Genomic DNA, 24,442 nt, shown 5'->3' with positions numbered 1-24,442 from the left:
TATTTCTCAGAGCGGGTTATTTTGAGCACTAAATCAAATGCAAAAATGCTTTCTCGCACCCAGTTCAACCTATATACTTATAGTCCATACAACCAACAGGAACCTGAGCCTCTCAAAACCCTGCTGCAAAAACTCTCTTCCCTTCATTCCAAATCAAGCTATTAGGTTGGTGAAAAAGTAATTGTGGTTTCAGACTGTGAATTTTAAATCATTATAATTAGGCTCAAACACAGCTTTATTAACCAAAATAGGAACCATTACAATCAACACATTTTTGCCAATGAGAAGTAAGTTTGTTTATTCCTGTAGCATAAAAATACATGCTTCAGGATTCCACAAACTCTTGGAAGGCATTTTTCTGCTTCCTGCAGGTTGTGGAAGCATTTTCTCTGCAACAAGTTGTCAAGATGCTTGAAGAAATCATAGTCAGATGGCAAGAGATCAGGTGAATATGGTGGATAAGGCAAAACTTTATATAGCCCAATTCATTCAACTTTTGAAGCACTGGATGTGCAACGTGTGGTTGTGGAGAAGAACTGGGCTCCCTCTCTTGACTAAAGCAGCTACAGGCATTGCAGTTTTCGATGCATCTCATTGATTTGGTGAACGTACTTCTCAGATGTAATGGTTTCGCCAGGAATCAGAAAGCTGCAGTGGATCAGAATGGCAGCACACCACCAAACAGTGACCACGACACTTTTTGGGGTGCAAGTTTGGCTTAGGGAGTGCTTTGGAGCTTCTTCTTGGTCCAAACACTGAGCTGGTTGTCACCAGCTACTTCTTCTTGGTCCAAACACTTCGAGCTGGTTGTTGTCAGTTGTCATACACAGTTCACTTTTTAGTGCACATTACAATCTGACTGAGAAGTGGTTCATTGTTTTTGCATAGAATAAGAGAAGATGACACTTCAAAATGACGATTTTTTTTATTTGCAGTCAGCTCATGAGGCTCCCACTTATCAAGCTTTTTCACCTTTCTGATCTGCTTCAAATGCCAAACTACCATAGAATGGTCAACACTGAGTTCTTCAGCAACTTCTCATGCAGTTGTAAGAGGATCAGCTTCAGTGATTGTTCTCAGTTGGTCACTGTCATCTGACCATCGGCCACTGAGTTCCCCATCTTCAAGGATCTCGTCTTCTTTGCAAAACTTCTCAAACAAGCACTGCACTGTATGTTTGTTAGCAGTTCCTGGGCCAAATGTGTTGTTGGTCTAAGCTGTCTCCACTGCCTTATGAACAATTTTGAACTCAAATAGGAAAATCACTTGAATTTTCTTTTTGTCTAACATCATTTCCTAGTCTAAAAAAAATATAAAATACACAGGAAGTAATAAGTCATTAGCAAAAACCAAAGTGAGAAATGTGCATTAAAACAATGTATAACATAACCACATTTATTTAAGAATGTATTCCAATATCAGATAGCAAATTTCAACCATGCAAAACCACAATACTTTTGCACCAACCTAATACAAATCAACTGCCCTGGGGGAATAAGAGTCATGCCAAGAAGAAAAAGTCTTCCCCTGCACACTGATGTCTAACTGCTGAACAAAGTAACAAAGTGAAGCAGGCTTTTTTATCATAGGGAATTCCTGAGGCATTGAATACAGGAAGACAGTGATTTGCTGTGAGATCAATGTAATAGGTCAAGACCAGCATGTGATTTTGTGTGTAGGAGTGTATGTGTGTTGAATGGCAGAAAAGTAAAACAAAAGTAGCAGTATAGGAAGTAACATGAAGTAAGAGTAACATCTATTTATGAATAGTTATGGATGTGCTCAGTTGCTCAGTTGTGTCTGGCTCTTTGCCACCACGTGGATTATAGCATGCCAGGTTCCTCTGTCCATTGAATTTTCCAGGCAAGAATACGGGAATGGATTGGTTGCCATTTCCTTCTCCAGGGACTCCCTGACCCAGGGATCGAACCCACGTCTCCTGGAAGGCAAGTTCTTTACCACTGTGCCACCTGGGAAATCCATGAATAAGTACACTGGGTCACAAAAAAGATTTATTTCTTATTGTACTACTACTAATAGTAGTAGTACTGTAGGTTGTAGTTAAACATTTTTGGAAGCCACTAATGTGTATTGACTATGTGGATCACAATAAACTGTGGAAAATTCTGAAAGAGATGGGAATACCAGAGCACCTGACCTGCCTCTTGAGAAACCTATATGCAGGTCAGGAAGCAACAGTTAGAACTGGACATGGAACAGACTGGTTCCAAATAGGAAAAGGAGTACGTCAAGGCTGTATTTTGTCACCCTGCTTATTTAACTTATATGCAGAGTACATCATGAGAAACGCTGGGCTGGAAGAAACACAAGCTGGAATCAAGATTGCCGGGAGAAATATCAGTAACCTCAGATATGCAGATGACACCACCCTTATGGCAGAAAGTGAAGAGGAACTAAAAAGCCTCTTGATGAAAATGAAAGTGGAGAGTGAAAAAGTTGGCTTAAAGCTCAACATTCAGAAAACGAAGATCATGGCATCTGGTCCCATTACTTCATGGGAAATAGATGGGGAGACAGTGGAAACAGTGTCAGACTTTATTTTGGGGGCTCCAAAATCACTGCAGATGGTGACTGCAGCCATGAAATTAAAAGACGCTTACTCCTTGGGAGAAAAGTTATGACCAACCTAGATAGCATATTGAAAAGCAGAGACATTACTTTGCCAACAAAGGTCTGTCTAGTCAAGGCTATGGTTTTCCCAGTAGTCACGTATGGATGTGAGAGTTGGACTGTGAAGAAAGCTGAGCACCGAAGAACTGATGCTTTTGAATTGTGGTGTTGGAGAAGACTCTTGAGAGTCCCTTGGACTGCAAGGAGATCCAACCAGTCCATTCTGAAGGAGATCAGCCCTGGGATTTCTTTGGAAGTACTGATGCTAAAGCTGAAACTCCAGTACTTTGGCCACCTCACACGAAGAGTTGACTCATTGGAAAAGACTCTGATGCTGGGAGGGATTGGGGGCAGGAGGAGAAGGGGATGACAGAGGATGAGATGGCTGGATGGCATCACTGACTCGATGGGCGTGAGTCTGAGTGAACTCCGGGAGTTGGTGATGGACAGGGAGGCCTGGCGTGCTGCGATTCATGGGGTCGCAAAGAGTCGGACACGACTGAGCGACTGAACTGAACTGAATGTGTGTTGAGAATCTCCCAGGAAGGTATTTAGCCCTGTACATTTCCTCAGCCTACTTAGTCAGAGTGCCTGACGCATGGCTGAGAAATGCTTCTCAAGTTGCCTTCCTGGATATTAGAGTCTCACTGACAACTCTGCCTAGTTCTAAAATGTTCTAATGGACACAGTGAGGCAGACCAAAACTGACCTGCCAAAACATGTAACATTCTTGGAATATCTGGGGACCAAGAACACAGAATCATGACTTTGCTCACAAAGACGAAAGCACGTTTCACCACATGGCTGCAACATGTACTTTCTATCTTCATTCTTCTCCACACCCCCTCACCCCCTCAACTTATGGACTGACGGCAAAGCTAGGCAAAAATATATAAATAAACACCTTCCTTCCAATCAGTTAATCTAGAAGATAGAAATTACCTTGAAAAGAGACCACGAAAAAGTGCTTTGATATTTAGCTGTGGATTAGGCATGATCCCAGCATTTAGATATACATAGTCTAATCTCTGAAACCTGCAAGTAAAATCAAGAAAGAAGATTGTTAGCTGTCTCTTAGAGCAGTTAGAATACAGAAGGTCCACGAAGCACAGAAAGTACAAAAAGATGGCTGTAGCAAGCTAAGGCATCAGTACTACCTTCTCAACATTTTTTAATTAGCCCAGTAAATATTTGAGTATTCTTTTTTTGATGGTGGCTTCAAACAGAATTTGGAGAGCTGTATTGGGTCTTGAAATCAAATATTCTCTGATCAATACTCCTTCCAGCTTTGTCCTCCCAATAAGGTACCACAGCAACTCTATTAAACCCACGCTCCCTCTGGTCTTAGAAAGGTTTTTGCTTTTTTAGAAAAAAAAAATTCACATCTTTCCTTTTTGACAAGTAAAATTTGTATAATCTGATCCATCAATGCTGGAATCTGAACACCAAGATATCCATTAGAGCAGGGAACACAGTAATGCAAATGGCTATCGAGCATAAACGAAATACAATATATTATTCTTCAGCCAATTCTTTTACCAAGAAGGCTTTCCTTATATATACTGAAGTTCATTTTACTGTCCATGGAAATAAAGAAGCTCTTGCTTATTAAGGGCCTGAATTACAAAAATGTAATTAATAGTTTATTAATTAAACTAATTATTATTCATTCCTCTTAGAAGAAAAAAACATGCCCTGTCTCTCCAGAAAAATGCACTGTGTAGCTATATGCAATTTATTGTACATTTTTTGAGAACTTATATATCTAAGGACTCTAGCCCTTCAGATACTAAACATTTATCAAATGTTTATTGTCTGCCAATTAGTCAATATGAACAAATTTTTAGTGAGTGGCCTGGGGAAATTTCTTCACTTGTCAACACCTGCCTCACACACTTAATGGAGTTTTATTATGTAAAGCAAAGATGCAAAAAATGTATTTAAACATCAAAGGAGTTACACTAACCTAAGACTACAACTGACTGCATGTCAAAAAATGCTCATAAATTAATCTTCATGGAATGGTCATGATTGTGATTAAGAATGAAAATATGGTATACTGAGGCATAATATGTCACTCTGCAGATTTCCTCAGTGTAACTTCTTTTTACACTGCACCTGTTTCTTTTATAGATTTTCCCATCCCTTCTTATTCTATTAGCTGTTGCACTGCACAATCACATGAGAAAAAAGCCATCAATAAGACTCAGACCTTTGCTTGAGCTCCTTGGTGGCCTGGAACACCGACGGCAGGCTGCTGACATCCACCTGCACGATGGAGACCTCAGCAGCAGGGTGGGAGGCCAGTAGAGAGGTGCGGACAGCTTCTGCTTTGCTCATGTTCCTGCACGCCAAGCACAGGTGAAGTGCATCATCTTCTTCCAGCAACCGCCTGCAGAGGGCTAGGCCCACGCCACTGAGAGGACAATTCAGATATCGAATATGCATTAAATGAGATGGTGCCAAATAGAAGCAACTTCTCTCTGGCTCAGAAGACTGATTTTGTCAACTTGAGCCCCAGACAGGAGCCCAGGCAGACAGAAAGCACTCCAAAACTATGTAAAGAAGTGGGGAACCCTCCAACTCTCATAGTCACTGGCTCAGGATGTTGTCCAGCTTGTGGTTCTTTCATTTTGCAAAAGCTCAATGACCTGAATAACTGCAAATCAGAATTGCCCTTTAGCATTTAAGACAGAGTTTATCCTGTCAGTGGTTTTCATTTTATGCTGATCATGACACTCATGAAAGTGATTCAATACATCACCAGCAAGTGCTAAAAAGAGCATCTCAGCAGTTAGCAGTGTGCATGTTTTACTCTACTGTCTAGGTTTCTCAAGGGCAAGGGCTCTTCTATCAGTTGGTATCATGGCCATTATTAGCAGCACCAGAAATTCCTAATTTAAGTAATGGGTGACTCTTTTAGGGTAAGGTATAAGCAAATGGCAAAAGAGACAAGTCCCTCTCAACTATTAGGACTGAATAACCAACAGGAAGATGATTAAGTAGAAGATAGGAAAAGGAAATATAAGATGGCTACAAGGAAAGAGATGTGGGGATGAATGCATGCTGCATGCTTAGTCACTCAGTCGTGTCTGACTCTTGGCGACCCTATGGATTGTTGCCCACTAGGCTCCTCTGTCCATGGAATTTTCCAGGCAAGAATACTGGAGAGGGTTGCCATTTCCTCCTCCAGGGGATCTTCCCCACCTAGGGATGAGTACATGTGTCAATGACCTCCTTCAGAAAGAGCATTGTGAAACCACACAGTAGATGGAGAGAAAGGTCGGATCAGGTTGGCTGATAACAGTGAAACCCTAGGTAAGTGGGCTTTTTCCAAGACTTGAAAGCTGATTCCAGGCAAAGAGTCTAGCACCATGAATAAACCATAGTTTTGTTTATTCATCCCCACTTGAGAATAGGCCTTTACTATAAATATACAATTGCACATATCACAATATTTGTAAAAGAAACAAACACAAAATCAAGTCTGACTTATTTAAGCATATTTGATATTTGCGTATTTGCAATATTAAGCATGTTGATATTTAAGCATATCAACATAGAAAGCACCACACTGGCTGTTAAAGTTATTCAGGTGAGGGTATACTAAAATTCTGCCCATCACAGGACACCTGCCAGGTTTGTCTTAGTTAACAAGGACATGTCTAGATAACTGAAAGCTGAACTAATTTTAAATGTCATTTAACATAACCTCAGTCTTAATCCACCCACGCACCGCCCCCCCCTCCCCGACCCCCAAACGCCTCAATTAGAAAACTGATTTGGTTAGTTTCATCCTCCACACACTGTTCATTGAACTACAAACGAAAAGTAAAACAGAGGCTGAATCCAAATACCCAACCCCCGGAGTAAATTACTCATCGGCAGTATGGTTACTTGCACTCCTTCCACGCCTTAACAGAAAAAAGTTACTTTTCTCTGAGTCTCTGAAGAGTACTTATACTAGGTGTCTAGCACTGTGTTACGTGAGATATTTGCCCCGCGTATTCTAACATTCTTGGACGCTGAAATTTTTCTAGGGGCGGAAGTCTAGCACAGAAAAAAACCGGGAGAGTACAAAATGTATGGTGATCTGGTCTAATGTGCCAGTGATGAGAGAGTCAAAAGTGGAAAGGGGGCGAGGTCTGAGTGGGTAGAGCCCTTTCTCTGCATACCGACAGGATCGTCACTGAGACACATCTCTTAGTGACGCTCTACTTTTTTTTCCCCTGTCATGTTTAATTGAAAGCACGTTACTGTGCTGCTCACGACGCCGACAGGCCTGGTACCTCGCGCACAGGGGAACCCAGGGAAAAGCCGGACAGGATCTCGGCCCTGTCCCCACCGAGGCAGGGTCAGCTACAGGAGCTCCTGCGGTCGATCGGTGGCTGGTCCACCTGGCTCGTTACTTCCTGCTCCCTTGGACCCCAGCCCCGCCGCCTCCACTATCTTGAAGGAGGTCTCACCTGCTCGCCCCGGTGATCAAAACCACTTTCCGCATGCTTGCGCACCCTATGACCAGGCGCCCCAAAGAAGGGCCCAGCAAGGCTTCTCACCCGTACTTGGACCCATAGCCCCGCCTCGGCCACGCCCCCGGGCCGTCAATCAGGGCCCGGCGGGGCCCCGCCTCCCTTTTTCATCACGGATTTCTCGCTGGGCGGCTCTTCCATCGCTGCCTGCCAGCCGCTCGCGGCTCAGGAGCCCGGATGGAGTGAGATAGGCCGAGGGGCGGAGCCGCGTTGTCGCACAAGGCCCGAGCCAATCCGAGCTGTCCCTGCTCCTGGGCCTCGGAAGGTGTCCCGCCCCGGGTCCGCCCCGCTGACGTCCGGCTTTTGTAGTGGTTGGGGCGATCTCCTAGCGGTGCGCGCTGGTAGAGGAGTCGCGGCTCACGAAGGGTGAATACCCTGGCGCCTCTGATTAGCATTTCATGGGGGGAAGACCTCAAAATATTTTCACAGCGCTCCGTATTTTAGAGGAGAGGTTTGAGGCTAGGAAGTGAAGTTTAGAGATGATCATTACTTAGTTTTCCATCCAGGCACTGTGCCATTTAACACCCAACCTTCTGGTTCCTAAACTCCTCCTCTTCCTCTAAAAAATCATCTTCGTGAAAATGAACATTGATTTTACTAAGAACTTTACGGAGAATCATGCATGAATTGCCAATTTTCAGAACTTGGAATATGATGTAGAGTCAGAGAAGCTTAGAATTCCATAGGACGTAATGGGTCCTGTACTGTAATTTTCTATTTCAGTGTGTCTCAGATTCTTTGTGGTAAAGCTCCTGCTTTGTTTTTCCAAGCCACCCCAGATGGGTACTTCTGGAATAATCAATAAAAATAAATTGCTAGAAAAATTAAATAAAAAGCAAGAAGCATACAAGCCCCATTTTTTTTTTTTAATTAAATTCAACAGATGTCAGTACTCTGCCAAACTGCCATAAAAGTTTCTAATGCTTACTTTAGGTTTCTGAATTTATTGTGGGCTATTCACAATGTGACCATCACTAGTCTGGGTCCACAGTAAGGAATGCTGCATGTCTTGTATCAAACTCTGTGGAAGGTACTTCATAACCACTTCAAAAATTTTAATTATTTATAAACAGCAATGATCTCTGAAAGATACGAGGCTGAGGTCATTTTCATTGGCTTTTGAGTAACCTGGACGTTTTGATTAATTTTATATCAGTTTAGTATTAGCTACATCTTATACCAATAAAATTAGATTGAAAGAATAAATGTGATTATTAAAGATTTAATTCCTATATCATCAATATTTTTTTTTTGAGTAGCACTCATCTTCTACCCATAACCCACTTACAACTATTATAAAGAAACCATGATTTAACAATAGTTTCTGAAAGTTCTGGAGTAAAATTAACTCCTGTGTTGGGCTGTACCCCTACAGTCTTGCAACCCTTGTAGCTGCCCAGTTGCTAGACCAAAGAAAGAATCCAGAGGCAGCAAAAGAGACATCAATGATTTATTACATCTCACATGTCAGAGGCAACTGTCCTGGAGTGAGGCCTCACTGTGTGTGGTCAACAGGAGGCAGGACAAGGCAGGAGTATTCACTACACAGTGGAGGAGAAGGCTGTCGGTAACAGGGGATTTGACATCAAAAGGACTCCTTGATGGCCAGGGAGACTGCTGAAATGTCTTCCCACAGTTCTTTGGGTTAGCAACTGTTGGTGATCCAACGTGTTGGTGTCATTCTGGCCCTCAGTCTTAGAATAATTGTTAGCTAGGGTTGGGTTAATCATACCAATTAAACTTTCAGCTCAGGAGAAGGAGGCCACCATGGGCATATAGTAAGGATGAGACAGGGCCAGGTCGGGCAGCAATGTATGGAGACCAAGACAGCAGTGATTTTATAGGGCCTGACAGTACACCCCAATCTTTAGAATCTAGACCCAAAGCCTCCTTCTAGAGTGTCCAGAGTTCAGAGTTCCCTGGAGGAGGGCATGGCAACCCATTCCAGTATTCTTGCCTAGATAATCCCATGGACAGAGGAGCCTGGTGGGCTACAGACTGCTGCTGCTGCTGCTAAGCCGCTTCAGTCGTGTCCGACTCTGTGCGACCCCATAGACGGCAGCCTACCAGGCTCCGCAGTCCCTGGGATTCTCCAGGCAAGAACACTGGAGTGGGTTGCCATTTCCTTCTCCAATACATGAAAGTGGAAAGTGAAAGTGAAGTCGCTCAGTCGCGACCCCATGGACTGCAGCACAGCAGGCTCCTCCGTCCATGGGATTTTCCAGGCAAGAGTACTATGGGGTTGCAAAGAGTCGGACACGACTGAAGCAACTTAGCATGAAAGCCCATAGAGCTCAGAAATGACTTATGAAATAGAGAGGGGACAGACAGTTGTATGGCTATCCTATGAAAAACTCATTCCTACCAATAAGGGGAGGGCCCAGACTCAGGATTTAGTATCATCACAATCTCAGGATGACCACCAGTGTAGGACTGACTGTGAATTAAGTGAAGGCCTGAAGACTTCAGAGCAAGACCAGCAGTCTCTCCTTCCATCATAATGTCCATCCAAGCCAAGTGAGGAAACCTTGGTCTTCTCCAAATAAAGTTTCTGCTTTCAAGGTTCTGCAGCCTCTGAAAGATAGGCTGAGCTGCTAGATGTGCCAGAGAGACCAGGAGAATAGGACTCTGTTGATGACAGATGATTAATTTTGTATTTTAAAGATATTTCATCACATGTTGGATGCTGCTCAGTAACAGTCATAATTTTTTAATAACTCTTTTAAAAAAAAAAAAATTATTTGCCTGCACTGGGTCTTAGTTGTGGCATGTGGGATCTAGTTCCCTGACCAAGGATTAAACCCAGGCCACCTTCATTGGGAGCGCAGAGTCTTAGCCATTAGACCACCAGAAAAGTCCTTATGGTTTTGCTTATAGGTGAATAAGTGTGACTTTTATCACCTCAAGCTAGTCATCTTGAGTTTATATTGTTCATGGGCTGTTTTCCTAGAGATGCCAGAAGAAAACATGTTACCCAGTGATCCCATTTATCCCTAACACACCTTGGCCCCATGATCAGCATAGTAAATATAGCCACTACCTTTGTTTATTCATTTCTTCATATAATAAATTTGCTTCTACACTAAACTCTGAAACTGATCTCTGGTTTCTTGTATCATGCCTGACATTGTCCTTGAAAGTGAGAGTGAAATCGCTCAGTCATGTCTGACTCTTTGCGACCCCATGGACTGTAGCCTACTAGGCTCCTCTGTCCATGGGATTTTCCAGCCAATAGTACTGGAGTGGATTGCCATTTCCTTCTCCAGGAAATTGTCCTTAGGGAGACAAAAATAAATAAAGATGTCTTATGCCTCCATAATAGAGCTTTGTTCTGGGTTCTTACAGTCCTCTCTAGAACTAACTTGCCTATGGTTTGCAACAGGGGCAAAAAAAAAAAAAAAAAAAACAGCTGCCAATGGGACCCTTTCTTGTAGATCTCTTTCATCTGTCTTTTCTTCAAATCACTCTACATCCAGTGTGGCCGAGAACCACGTTGAGAGTGGCATTTTACCAATGTCATTAGATAGCAAAAGGTCACATGCTGCCTATACGTAATAAGTTATTGCTCTGTAGGACTCAAGGACCAGAAGATAATATGTGTGTGCATTTCTTTTTCAAATACAAAATGAATATAAAATTATAAATGGAGATAAATCAGTTTTCTAGTACTGATTTTACTAGTTTTTAATCAGCAGTTAAAAAATGCATGGCCTTTTAAGTTGTTAGATAAAATATTAAAGAGCAGTCTTTAATTTTTAAATTTTTTGTCTTTATTTTTAAATTTTTAATATAAATTTATTTATTTTATTTGGAGGCTAATTACTTTACAATATTGTATTGGTTTTGCAATACATTGACATGAATCCACCACGGGTACATGTGTTCCCCATCCTGAACCCCCCTCCCGCCTTCCTCCCCATACCATCCCTCTGGGTCATCCCAATGCACCAGCCCCAAGCACCCTGTATCATGCATCGGACCTGGATTGGTGATTTGTTTCACATATGATAATATGCATGTTTCAGTGCCATTCTCCCAAATCATCCCACCCTCACTCTCTCCCACAGAGTCCAAAAGACTGTTCTGTACATCTGTGTCTCTTTTGCTGTCTCGCATACAGGGTTATTGTTACCATCTTTCTAAATTCCATATATATGTGTTATTATACTGTATTGGTGTTTTTCTTTCTGGCTTATTTCACTCTGTATAATAGGCTCCAGTTTCATCCACATTATTAGAACTGATTCAAATGCATTCTTTTTAATGGCTGCATAATACTCCATTGTGTATATGTACCACGGCCTTCTTATCCATTCATCTGCTGATGGACATCTAGGTTGCTTCCATGTCCTGGCTATTATAAACAGTGCTGCGATGAACATTGGGGTACACGTGTCTCTTTCAATTCTGGTTTCTCGGTGTGTATGCCCAGCAGTGGGATTGCTGGGTCATATGGCAGTTTTATTTCCAGTTTTTTAAGGAATCTCCACACTGTTCTCCATAGTGGCTGTACTAGTTTGCATTCCCACCAACAGTGTAAGAGGGTTCCCTTTTCTCCACATCCTCTCCAGCATTTATTGTTTGTAGACTTTGGGATAGCAGTCATTCTGACTGGTGTGAAATGGTACCTCATTGTGGTTTTGATTTGCATTTCTCTGATAATAATGAGTGATGTTGAGCATCTTTTCATGTGTTTGTTAGCCATCTGTATGTCTTCTTTGGAGAAATGTCTGTTTAGTTCTTTGGCCCATTTTTTGACTGGGTTGTTTATTTTTCTGGAATTGAGCTGCAGGAGTTGCTTGTATATTTTTGAGATTAATTCTTTGTCAGTTGCTTCATCTGCTATTATTTTTTCCCATTCTGAAGGCTGTCTTTTTACCTTGCTTAGAGTTTCCTTTGTTGTGCAGAAGCTTTTAATTTTAATTAGGTCCCATTTGTTTATTTTTTACTTTATTTCCAATATTCTGAAAGGTGGGTCATAGAGGATCCTGCTGTAATTTATGTCGGAGAGTGTTTTGCCTGTGTTCTCCTCTAGGAGTTTTATAGTTTCTGGTCTTACATTTAGATCTTCAATCCATTTTGAGTTTACTTTTGTGTATAATGTTAGAAAGTGTTCTAGTTTCATTCTTTTACAAGTGGTTGACCAGTTTTCCCAGCATCATTTGTTAAAGAGATTGTCTTTTCTCCATTGTATATTCTTGCCTCCTTTGTCAAAGATAAGGTGTCCATAGGTGCATGGATTTATCTCTGAGCTTTCTATTTTGTTCCATTGATCTATATTTCTGTCTTTGTGCCAGTACCATACTGTCTTGATGACTGAAGTCAGGCAGGTTGATTCCTCCAGTTCCATTCTTCTTTCTCAAGATTGCTTTGGCTATTCAAGGTTTTTTGTATTTCCATACAAATTGTGAACTTATTTGTTCTAGCTCTGTGAAGAATACCGTTGGTAGCTTGATAGGGATTGCATTGAATCTATAGATTACTTTGGGTAGCATACTCATTTTCATTATATTGATTTTCCACCAGAAAATTACTAGAGCCAATCAATGAATATAGTAAAGTTGCAGGCTATAAAGTCAACACACAAATTCCTTGCATTCCTATACACTAATAATGAGAAAATAGAAAGAGAAATTAAGGAAACAGTTCTATTCACCATTGCAACGAAAAGAATAAAATACTTAGGAATATATCTACCTAATCTCTGTCTTTAGTAATACATTATATATTCAGATATAGGCATAATATATGAAAATGAAAGTGTTAATTGCTCAGTCGTGTCCAATCTTTGGGACCCCACAGACTGTAGCCTGCCAGGCTCCTCTGTCCATTGGATTCTCCAGGCAAGAGTACTGGAGTGGGTAGCCATTCCCTACTCTTCTCCAAGTGATCTTCCTGACCCAGGAACTGAACCTGGGTCTCCTGCATTGCAGGCAGATTCTTTACTGTCTGAGCCACATAATATATATATATGGCTTATCACCTGTGGATCCAAATGTACCACTTATACCTACCTTTAAACTTTGGGAATAGGTATTGAGAATAGAATTGTACCTCTTTGAGCATCTCTGCTATTCCCGTTTATTTTTTATCTCCTCCACCTCCAACCCTACTGCCATTACATATATACTTGAACTCCTGGCCTTTAATTGTGAAACCAAACCAGAAACTCTGGGGGGTCAGAGTATGTTTTCATGAGCCCTCTGGTTATTCTCTGGGGGGTTATATCCTTTCACTTATATATTGTGGCCATCACTGAAAAAGATAAGTTAATATTACTCAGAATTTTTAAAATATAAATGTATTCTTCAGGGACCAGATAAGACATATGTTGTTTTGAATGGCTCCATCCTACTGTCTGTTATGAAGACTGAGTCTGTGTGCTGGTTAATCATAGTTTTTTGTAGCTCTTTGTATGTGTGGGCAGTCTTGAGACAGACCATATTTGGATTTTGAAGCAATTTCTGTGTATTAAACAAAACAACTCTGTAGCCAGAACAGTAAAGGATACCCAATTTTGGACTAGGTTCTCTAGAACTGGACTAATCTAACAACATACACCAATCTCTAGTAGGTTTGGCTATGCCAGGGGCCAAGATGCTTTTCTTTCAATAAACAGTCAATTAATATATCAGAAGCCTATGTAAATAACCCTCTGTTGAATTTCCTTCAACAAATAAGGCATCCGCACCACATACATCTCTCAGCTCTGTCCTATGCCCCATCACTTCTCCAAAAAGGGTATAAGGGTATAAGGAGTAATGGTAACAAAGCCCAGAACCAGTGCTATTTTCACAGAAAAAAGGGATCCATCAGTAGCATATTTCTTTAATCATTGTTATTTACAATTTATCACCTGACAGACTTACAGAGAATAAATAAAGACAATATACAGTTGGTATCTCATTTCTTTTTCTAATACAGAGAATTTTTATGCGTTCTATTTTGGAATGACTATGATAGTTTTAAGCAGAAATAAAATCAATTTGCTATTTTTACCCCTTGACAGGACACATCAACCTCCAACGCTTGAAGAATAAAGCCCAGATGTTTCCTCCTCATAGGAAGAGTGCACCACACTGCTTTAGAAACTCGGTCCTCAGAAAAAGTTACCAGACAATGGGGTAGAAGACTAGGATATCATGAATAGTGAAGGACATAAGATGAATAGGCTAGGTTACAAACCCTTGGTGCATTTGTAGTAATCTGATCAACGTTCATTTCTCTCCAAGCCTCTTTTCAAGAAACAGTTTTTCACCGAAAGTGATTCCCTTCTCTCTTTGTGCTTTCCCTCGAGTCTCTTTACAAATTCTTCCTTTACATGCAGTTGTGAACGTGGGTAAGCACGAGCTAGCCTGGGACTCCCATCTTTCACCTTTGGAGGCCTGAGAAGTTGTTGACAAGGTGTTTGCAGGAGAAACTAAAAATCTTGTTCCAAAAGAGCTGGGTTTGGGGCTGGAGTCTCTACCTGCTCTTGATGGGGTACCATGCAGAGAAGAACCTTGCATTTCTGTCTGAATACCTCAAAGAATAAGACATTTACATAGATCAATTTCAACATCAGTAAACATATAAATGGAGGATGTACAAGTTTGGGCACATTTTCCTCTTTCCTCATTTGAAAATAAACCCTCTACATTACAGCAAAGCAATTCTACCTAAATTCACCCTAGTTATGCCAGTTGACAAGTTTCTGCTTCTACCTTTTATTCATTCAAAAAAAAATTCAGCAAATATTTATGATGTGCTCACTATGTGTTAGGAACTTTATAGGATGTGGGGTATGCAGAGGTGAACTCAGGTATAATCTCGTGACCCTTAAACAGGGCAGCTTAAAAATGCCATTACAGAACTCAAAACTGTAATCCACAAAACTAAAGCTTCGAATCCCCTATCTTCCTGAACCTCTGGGCCTGGTTGCTGCTGTACCTGTACTTAATTTAGTCCAATGTGGTTGTTATTCCATTTAAGAATAGACATTTAGGTAAATGAAACTTCTCTAATATTCCGAGAGTAGTGTTTTACCACACAATAACAGTCTCCACCATTGTACTCTATTCCTTCCAAAAGCTCTTCCTGGTGTCAAGAATGAAATGCCACCTAGTTCTTAATCAAAATACTAATTTATTCTAAAGTCCTCTCCTTGCCACCATATAAGTCCTACTCGAAGGAACTGCAGAAACCATCTATAATTTCCTTCTATACCTAGCTAGTGAGCTGTGGGTCTTACTGTCCTCTGTGTTATCTGATTTTTCTAAGCTGTTTTTGGATTGTTTCAGATGCCGAACAGCCGAACTCGTCAGAAAATATGGATACAGTCTAGGCAGGATATTACTTTTGATAAAGGAACAGGTTAATTTGTTATATCCTCTTTAGGATTTGACAGAATTGTATCCCAATAATGTCTTTCGTGATGCAGCTAAGCAAGACCAGGTTACAAATCAGCAAGGGTTAAAAGCATCCAGAAACTAAATGTATACATGTGAACAACTGGTGAAATCTGAGTAAGGTCTGTAGTTTAGTTAATAGTATTATGCCAATGTCAATTTTCTGGTTTTGAAACTGGACTATGATTACATAAGATGTTGTCGATGGGAAATCCTGCTATTAGGTAATGGCCACTCTGAACTATTTTCACAACTTCTTGTGAGTCTTAAAGTATTTCAATATAACAGTTGGGGGAAAAAAAAGATACGTAAACTAAACAATTACCCTCCATATGTTTGCTACCAAGGAATGCAGTTAATGGCAGCAGAGAATTCAAAATGCCAGAAATCTAAAAACCTTTAACCATTCCAGTCTCTTTTTATCTCAATTTAGCATTCTAAGACATTTACCAAGTGGAAAAGACATTCATCTGTTTCTATAAAAATGTTAAATTTTAATTCAGAAGGAAATTCAGCCTAGATTTGGGTCTACATCTTTCAGAAACCTATCATAAGCACGGCCAGATACCAGAGGTCTCACTGAAAAGAGCAAGATGGCAAATTCCAGGTCTACAAACTCAGTTTAGGATCAAAGACTTAATAGCTCTGTTTTGGGAGTACTCTAAGACTTAACTGTGATTTTCTCCATTTATTTTTGTAGCTTTGGACAAAACAGATGTTATTCTGTTTTACACTATTTCCTTGGAACATCTTCATCACTTTCCTTTCTTCTGTTCTCCTTTATTTTAAACAAATGGCTTAGCCCCACATCATGGCTTTCTTGTGGGATGCCTGGATCGGACTAGAAAAATACATGGTTCCAACATAGCACGTACCTCTTGCTGCAATATCAAACAAGATTTCATCTAGTTTAACCTAAGCCTGTTGTCCCAGTGTTTCCCTGTGGCCGCTCTGGGCACAACAATGATGAGGATTATCTAAAGTGGATTTCAGTGACACGAACAAAGAGGGGAAAACAGAGCCTGGTGAGCTAACATGAATTCCCCGACTCCTCTCTTGGTCTTCATTTCCAAAGCAGCACTTGGAAAGCCAAGTCCAGCTCAGACAGAGTTGAGCTCTTTTCACCACCATGTGATCCCTGCCACTGGAGGTGGTCTAGAACACCCCTGTTCAAACTGCCTCCCTCTCCTATATCCCATGAGATGAAAAGGTCATTCCCTGGTGGTTGCTTATGTGTTTTTATATTCTTGATGGGTTTATCTTTTCTTAAAACTCTGAAAAGCTCCCTTCCACGTCATACTCTGCACCTCACTTTTCATTTTTTAATGACTACTTTTAATCATCTGTATCATCCAGAATTTCCCATCTCTCCTTACACATTTATCTTTTATCTTCAAGACACTTACTTTTTCTGTGCTCCTCAGAGATTGGCTTTCATGCTTCAGAATGGATTCTCAGCAGCACCATCTGTGTCTGTCTTGCTGCCCTTACCTCCCCCATCCTTCTCTCTATCACCCCTTATTATGCAGCCTCCTTTCTAAACCGCACCTGGCTCCCCATCCAGTCACATGCACATTCATTGCTCCACGTTCATACGGTGCCCTTTGCTATACAGTCTTGTACACTTGCGAGTGGTGTTTCCATAGCATTAAAATCGCATTTCCCCTTGGGTGCCTCTTTAGGCTCCAGATCTTTTCTTAGCACATATGTGTCTGGACAGCTCATCAAGATTTGGACCTAGCTATCACCACATTCACTAGCAAAAGTATAAACTTAAATCTACTACCCCAAACCACAAGCTGGACATAAAACATTTCACATATATCATGAAGAGGATGACATCCTAGAAAGGTAACAAGGCCCCACAGTTTCTCATCCCTTTTCCTACCTCCTTTTCTACATAATTCCTAGCTTCATTCTTCTATTCTTTAAAAGTTCTTCATTCTTTTTTAAAAGTCCACCTACTTTTAAATTCTAGATTCTAAGCCTTGATCATTTACCTGGATGGCTGTCTTAGATTTCTGCTGCTGAACTCAACGTGTATGACTAAGGGAGAAGTTAAAACTGTGTCTGTAGTACAAAAGTCTTAGTGCCAGAAGATGGAATCTTCCTCATCTCAGAAAAAGATAACTGTACATGACAATATATATTTGCCAGTTGCTTGAAACAGATCACCTCTATGACTCAAGGCCAGGAAAATCTAGACATACTAAGTTAATTTTAAACATGATTTTTTTTTTTATGGTATCATGCAATGCAGTGGCTTGAGGCAGAATTGTAAAAAGAAATAAGTGGAAAGATACTAGACAAAGGAAAGAGAACTTATACATATTTCCTCTTGCCACATGGGAAGTCATGGCCTGGTCTGAATGTAGCCCTGCCAGATGTTCATGGATCAAGGAGAACAAGTTGCAGGCCCTGATTTCAAGTCCCTTTGATTCTATCGAAATGGAAAGATTAACTTTAATACATCAACTTGACTGAGACATGTGGCACCCAGATTAAACATTATTTCTGGGTATTTTTCTATAAGGGTATTTCCAGGTGAGATTAATATTTTCATTGGTGAGCTAAGGCAGATTGCCCTCTCCAGCATGGGTGGGCATCATCCACTCCAATGAAGGCCTAAATAGAAGAAAAAAAGTAAGGGGGTATTTACCCTCTCTGCCTGACTACTGGAGCTCACACATCAGTCTTCTGCTCTCAACTGGGACTTAAAACTTTGACCTTCTGGTTCTCAGAAGTACATCACCACCAGCTTTGTGGAACTCCTCAGTCTCCATAATTATGTAACCCAATTCCCAATTCATTATAATAAATCATATATATATATATATATATATATATATATATATATATATATAAAGTTCTGTTTCTCTGGGGAACTATGAATAATACACGAAGTTATTACTGATCTTGAGAAGACAGAGTGTGTGGCAGGTTGCAAGTATAAAAGAACATGAGAACATATCTGGCCCTGCAGATACCAAATGAGATAAAGTATGTAGAAACACATGATAAACTTTAAAGCACTGAGCCAGTGGCAGGCGTTCCTATTACTACTATTATCGTGACTTCTTCACATGATCTCTTTTGCTGACCACAATTTTCAGAGCAGGAGATGACTGGACAACTGAGTCTGCAGCAATTGTAGATTCAATTATCCACTGAGGTCTGAATACATCAGAACTGGAAGAGACTTCAAGACCATCTCATTCCTGTTTCCTACTGAATCTGAGGATCTGTGGAGTGTGAAAGCTCAGAATCTGTTCTGAGGGGACTTTTATTTAACAGTGTTATCAGTATCCATGGATTCTGAAGCCAGAGCCTCAAGCTTTCTTTTTCTGCTGGTCATACCATCTCCAAGGCAAGAGTGTGAATCCCAAGCAGTAGCAGCAGATGACTCTTCCACACTCAACCTGCTCCTCTCAAGAACTCCTAGGGTTAAAAGGACATAAAACATCATCTCCCACAACCACTTATTATGTCTGAAACCCTACCTCTTTCTTGCCTAGTCTTCAGCCTGTATCTCAACCTCTTCAGTGACAAAGGACTCCCCAGCTCTCAAGGCAGCCCATTCGCCCTTGTATATTCTGCCTCTGGCTATATTTTCCCTCATAGGGAGTTAAAATCAATCTCCCTGTAATTTCCTTTCACCAATCCTCAGTCAACCCTTTGGAAACACTCAGAACATATCTATTCCATATTGTACATGACCTTCAGATTTATGCCTGAGAAATTTAATCCCCAGCCCATAGGTTCCATAGAGCATTCATCCATTAAAAGAGCTGAAAGTTTTGGAGGAGATGAACCAAAGGGCCTACGATCAAGATTTAGAAAAAACAGTTTGTACTGACTCAAAATCAGGCTCTCACTAAAACACATACCTGAAAATGTCTGAAGAAGGTAAGGGGAGGACCCTCTGCAGAAATGAACAACTCACCTGTTACCTGTCTGCCACTGACCTCTTTTCCTGTGTCCATTCTCTATTTAAGAATACTTCCATGAATGAGGCACTTTTTTTTTTTTTAAATAACAATCCCTGTTCACAAACCCTTGCACTAAATATTCTTTCCTATGTACATACTCTGTATTTCCAATGCATATAGATCTCAACCCTCATCCCTGCCCAGGAATGAACAAAATAACCATTCCAGTAAGTTGAGTTTTTTCCAAGCATGTAACATCTATTTTGCCAGGAGAGGAAAATGCAGAGTGTAAGGCATGTCTACAGGCCAAATTAGGAAATCAAACCATAGGTGACTAGTTACTGAATACCATTTCATCAGATTCTCCACATTTACCAAATGTTTTCCCTATGCCTAGTCTCATATTTCCTAAGACATTAGTATTCTTCAAGTTTTTCTTTCAGAAATCACTTTTTAAAAGGTGACATGGAAAATAACATTGTAGAATCTGCACATTCATAAACACGAGCATATTTATCCTTTATAAATTATCTAGCCTTTGTTATCCAATACTTTACGTATATCAAGTAAGATTCTTTACTAGATTTTATCTGTCCTAGGCTTTTTTTTTTTTTCTTTTTTAGTTCTTTAATGTAAAAAAAAAGTATATATGTGTCAGGGGTAGAGAGTCGGGCAGTGGAGTGCAGGAAGACGAGGGACAGAAAGAGAGAAAGACAAACAAGCCTCTGTCTCCCAGGTCCATTCAGTGTCCAGATGGAGTGGCTTAAGCGAGGGTGAGTGGTGGGGCTTGTGAGGAGGACCTGTTGCCAGGCTCTGACAGCATCAGTCGTCCACCTGCTGAAGAAGCAGAAGGTGGATTTCCTGGAAAGAGGGCCGGTGCTTGGTGTCTCTTCTCCAGCAGCTGAGCATCAGCTTATACACAGAGTCAGGGCAAATGGCAGGCTGAGGGAGGTAAGTCTTTGGAAACAAAAAATGAACAAAAGAGGAGAATATTAGGAGAGGGTGGAGAAAAGGTCACTGCATCACAGTATGATTTTCCCACTCCCCACTTTCTTGGACTTGATAACTGAAATGGGTGTGGTGTCTCTCCTTCTTCTTCACAAGAAGTTTACATCATATCAATCCCCTTTCCGTTCTCTTTGTCTTTTCCAAGTCTGCAGAGCAAAACTTCCTGATGGGCCATCCTGTGCATGCGTGCCTGCTAACTTGCTTACCATTATGCAAAAGATGAAACTGAAGCAAGAAGACATCTTTGACTAGAAAGTGATTAGAACACCTAATCCTCCAATTATGGCCTCTCCACAATGAGCTTTATCTTGGTTGAGCCAATTATGGCAAGGGCGGAAAGCATGTTAGTTGCCTTAGCTCCTTGGCTAAGAATGGAATCTGAGCCACTGAGACACAGGATGTATCCATGTAGCTCTTAACCATAGCTTTCTCTGTGCTCTCCTTCTCCTGTACTGGCCCCAGGGGGGAAGACTGGATTTCTTCTTTACATGATTCACCAACATTTGTACATTTAACCCCTCTACAGCCCTGCCCTGAATTCCAACCTAGAACTGTATTTGACTCTACTCTCAAAGCAAGTTACTGTGTCCACCCAGCAAGATTGACTCCAGGTCATCTTCTGCTTACCTGTAATGTGTTGCAGTCATTTCCTGACCTATGTTTTTTAAAACCTTGTATACTGACATATTCCTGAACCAAACCTAAATGTCTTAAGCTCTTTGAATCACAGGTCCAACATCTGCTGCTGGTTAGTAATGAACCATTTCAAAATTGCCTTCTCCCACATTTAGACTAGCCTGTATTATGCATGGTAGGATCAGACGGTGGTTCCATCTTTAATTATTTGAAGAACCTTCATACTGTTTTCTATAGTGGCTGCACCAATTTACATTCCCATCAACAGTGCATGCAGCTTCCCTATTCTCTATGTCCTCACTAACATTTGTTGCTCTTTGTCTTTTTGATTATAGCCATTCTAAAGGTGTGAGGTGATAGCTCATGATGGTTTTGATTTTCACTTCCCTGGCCTGCCAGGCTCCTTCCTCTGTCCATGGGATTCTCCAGGCAAGAATACTGGAGTGGGCTGCCATGCCCTCCTCCAGGAGATCTCCCTGAGCCAGGGATTGGACCCGCATCTCTTATGTCTCCTGCATTGGCAGGCGGGTTCTTTACCACTAGTGCCACCTGGGAAACCCAATAACTAGCAATGTTGAGCACCTTTTCATGGGCCATCTGTTTGTTTGTCTTCTTTGGGAAAATGTTTAGTCAGATCTGCTCATTTAAAATTGTCTGGTTTGGGGGATTTTTGCTCTTGAGTTGCATGAGTTCTTTATGCATTTTGGATATTAACCCATATCAGATATATGATTTACAAATTTTTCTCCAATTTGGTAGTTTGCCTTTTCATTTTGATGGTGTCCTTTGTTATAAGGAAGATTTTTAGTTTGATGTAGTCCCACATGTTTATTTTTGCTTTATTGCCTTTGCTTTGGTTGTCAAATCCAGAAAATCACTGCTAAGACCAATGCCAAGGAGTTTTCTGTCATCAATTCTTAATCAAAAAGTAAAAAGACAAATACCTCTGGCTTCTATTTGAATATATAATAAGATCTGACAAACCTTAACTCAGTGTTAGAAGTGACTATGGCTACAAAATAGTAAGTATTTAAAAGAAATATTACTATTATTATAAAGGATATAGGATAACAGACACTCTCGTATACTACTTGTGAAACTTAAAACTGTTAAGCCTTATCTAGGGTGTTCACTAAATAATTTTAGAAAAAATATATCTGTTTTGAGCCAACAGATATCAATAAAATGAAATGATAAATAAATCATTTGCCCTTTTCAAAGCTGTATAAACCTGGCAAATAAAGTTATATTTTATAATAATTCTCATTATGTTGATAGTATTTTACTTTTCATAACATCAAATAACATAAGCTTTTAAAACTGTATTTAATTTTTAATTATTTAATTTCATTTTGACCATGGGATTTCAAGAAAAGTGCTTTCTGAGAATTCTTTACAATTTGTAAAAACAAATTGAAAACAAAAAATGTCAAATACATTTTAAAATTACTGGAATTATTATTATAGACTCCCAAGCACTTTTAATTGACTATGAAAGATTTAAGATTTGTCTAAGCTATGAGCCCTAAGGATAAGATTCTTTCTAGAATTTGTGTTACTGAAAAGTTTTCTCCTGCACTTTATCTGCTATGTTCAACAAGTTGGTGACATTAACAATGCTGTTTGAATACAAATTAGATCACATGAGTAGAGTCCATAAATCCATCTAGCAGCTGATAGTGATGCATAACTATTGTGCTTACATTCTAATGTCAAACTTTCAAAATTTGAATACTGAAATTTTAACAATAAAATTTAAAGTAATTAAAATTCATGTTGATATATGGCAAAACCAATACAATATTGTAAAGTTAAAAATAAAATAAAATAGAAAAAAAATTGTAAACTGTTATAAAATACAAATTTAGTGAATTATGCTTAGTTTGTTCATATGTTGAATTAAATAAACTTTTATCAATATTTTAAACTTATAGGTAAGAAGCTTACTAAGCATATGATGGTGATATTAGGCTTTGGTCTTGGCTTCATTCAAATATTTAATTTTATTATTCAACCATTTAGTAGTTGGTCAAAATATATTTGACTCTCTAGCATGATTTAGTAAAAGTGAAGATGATGGACCCTTTTAACAAGCAGTTACAAAATAAATAAGAAAAATTAAATCCCAGAGATTATTAGTATTTAAAATTTCCATTAAATGATAAAACAACATTTTCTTTGGAAATGAATAGCATAACATTTGATTAATTAATATGCAACTTTTTAGTGCTAAGTAAAAAGCTGCTGCTGCTGCTAAATTGCTTCAGTCGTGTCCGACTCTGTGCGACCCCACAGACAGCAGCCCATCAGGCTCCTCCGTCCCTGGGATTCTCCAGGCAAGAACACTGGAGTGGGTTTCCATTTCCTTCTCCCATGCGTGAAAGTGAAGTCGCTCAGTCGTGTCCGACTCTTAGCAACCCCATGGACTGCAGCCTACCAGGTTCCTCCGTCCATGGGATTTTCCAGGCAAGAGTACTGGAGTAGGGTGCCATTGCCTTCTCCAAGTAAAAAGCTACCTAATATCAAAAATACATATAATAAAAAGCAGACAGTGGATGTTGGGGGCCAGAGTGAGGTACTCCACCTGTGGCAAAGGTCATGAGGAAGGAGGCTCGACATACTCAAAGGCGGGATCGAGCCTCAGGAGTCCCCCTGGAAATCCTCGAGCATCTACCCCCATAACCAGAGCCTGCCTACTTTACTACTTTGTGCTCTCACCTACACCTCTGACTTTACGGGGGGCTGTCTCCCACCACCTCTTTCGGAGAAGGAGTTAACTTAGAGCTCCAGTTAATAATAATTCCTGGGCGTGACAGGAGTATTTCAACCTACAAACTCCTCTGAAGGTTCTCTAGCCTGCCTGACAGGCTTGTCTGGCCACATGTGATTGCTCACAGCCTCCCAACCGTGAGAGGCACGAAATGCTTTAAACCTTCTAAAAACAGGTTCCTTAGAAAAGTTAGAAAACTATTAGTATAAGTATAATAGGCTGATTAGAAATTGTATTGGTGAAGGGTTTTTCATTTGTTAAGCCAATGTTTGTTGCTAAGTCTTCACATCCCCTGCCCTTACACACATTAATGAATATATAGAAGAAATAAGTATTAACCTTTGATATTAATCACGTTAGACCTTAGGCTAAGTAAATTCTTTCCTTAACTAAAACCCACTACACCCTCACCCTATAGAAATGTAACTTTATTTGGGTGGCGTCTGTTTTAAGAATAATCACCCTTGGAGAAAAAAGTGTTCTGGTTGACTGACCACTGTCACAAGGAGAGGGTCATAAATTGCCAGCAGGCCCCCCTGGCCAGAAGATGAT

General features: G+C 40.3%; 2 protein-coding genes across 10 annotated transcripts in view; both read right to left on the bottom strand.

Moving 5' to 3' along the window:
* Positions 1 to 7,256, bottom strand: part of HSD17B7 (hydroxysteroid 17-beta dehydrogenase 7) — a 29,954-nt gene extending 22,698 nt beyond the window's left edge. Inside the window, exons 1-4 of one of the 2 annotated variants that reach the window (XM_014476586.2) lie at positions 7,098 to 7,256; positions 4,844 to 5,047; positions 3,574 to 3,666; positions 98 to 1,301 (exon numbers count right to left, since the gene is read on the bottom strand). In XM_014476586.2, the coding sequence (XP_014332072.1) occupies positions 1,250 to 1,301; positions 3,574 to 3,666; positions 4,844 to 5,047; positions 7,098 to 7,132 (384 nt within the window). In that variant the 5' untranslated portion in view covers positions 7,133 to 7,256 and the 3' untranslated portion in view covers positions 98 to 1,249. Of the gene's footprint in view, positions 1 to 97; positions 1,302 to 3,573; positions 3,667 to 4,843; positions 5,048 to 7,097 lie in introns of those variants that run through there. The other variant, XM_005890489.3, reaches the window with a different exon arrangement.
* A 6,712-nt stretch (positions 7,257 to 13,968) lies between these two features.
* The window catches only part of DDR2 (discoidin domain receptor tyrosine kinase 2), a 178,879-nt gene continuing 168,405 nt past the window's right edge, over positions 13,969 to 24,442 (bottom strand). For 7 of the 8 annotated variants that reach the window (XM_070366682.1, XM_070366681.1, XM_070366684.1 and 4 more), the window contains one exon: positions 13,969 to 20,433. In XM_070366682.1, the coding sequence (XP_070222783.1) occupies positions 20,299 to 20,433 (135 nt within the window). In that variant the 3' untranslated portion in view covers positions 13,969 to 20,298. The remainder of the gene's footprint in view (positions 20,434 to 24,442) is intronic. The other variant, XM_070366680.1, reaches the window with a different exon arrangement.

Source organism: Bos mutus, chromosome 3 (assembly GCF_027580195.1).
Source record: "Bos mutus isolate GX-2022 chromosome 3, NWIPB_WYAK_1.1, whole genome shotgun sequence".
Classification (NCBI taxonomy): Eukaryota; Metazoa; Chordata; class Mammalia; order Artiodactyla; family Bovidae; genus Bos; species Bos mutus.
This window is presented reverse-complemented; position numbering and strand designations above follow the sequence as displayed.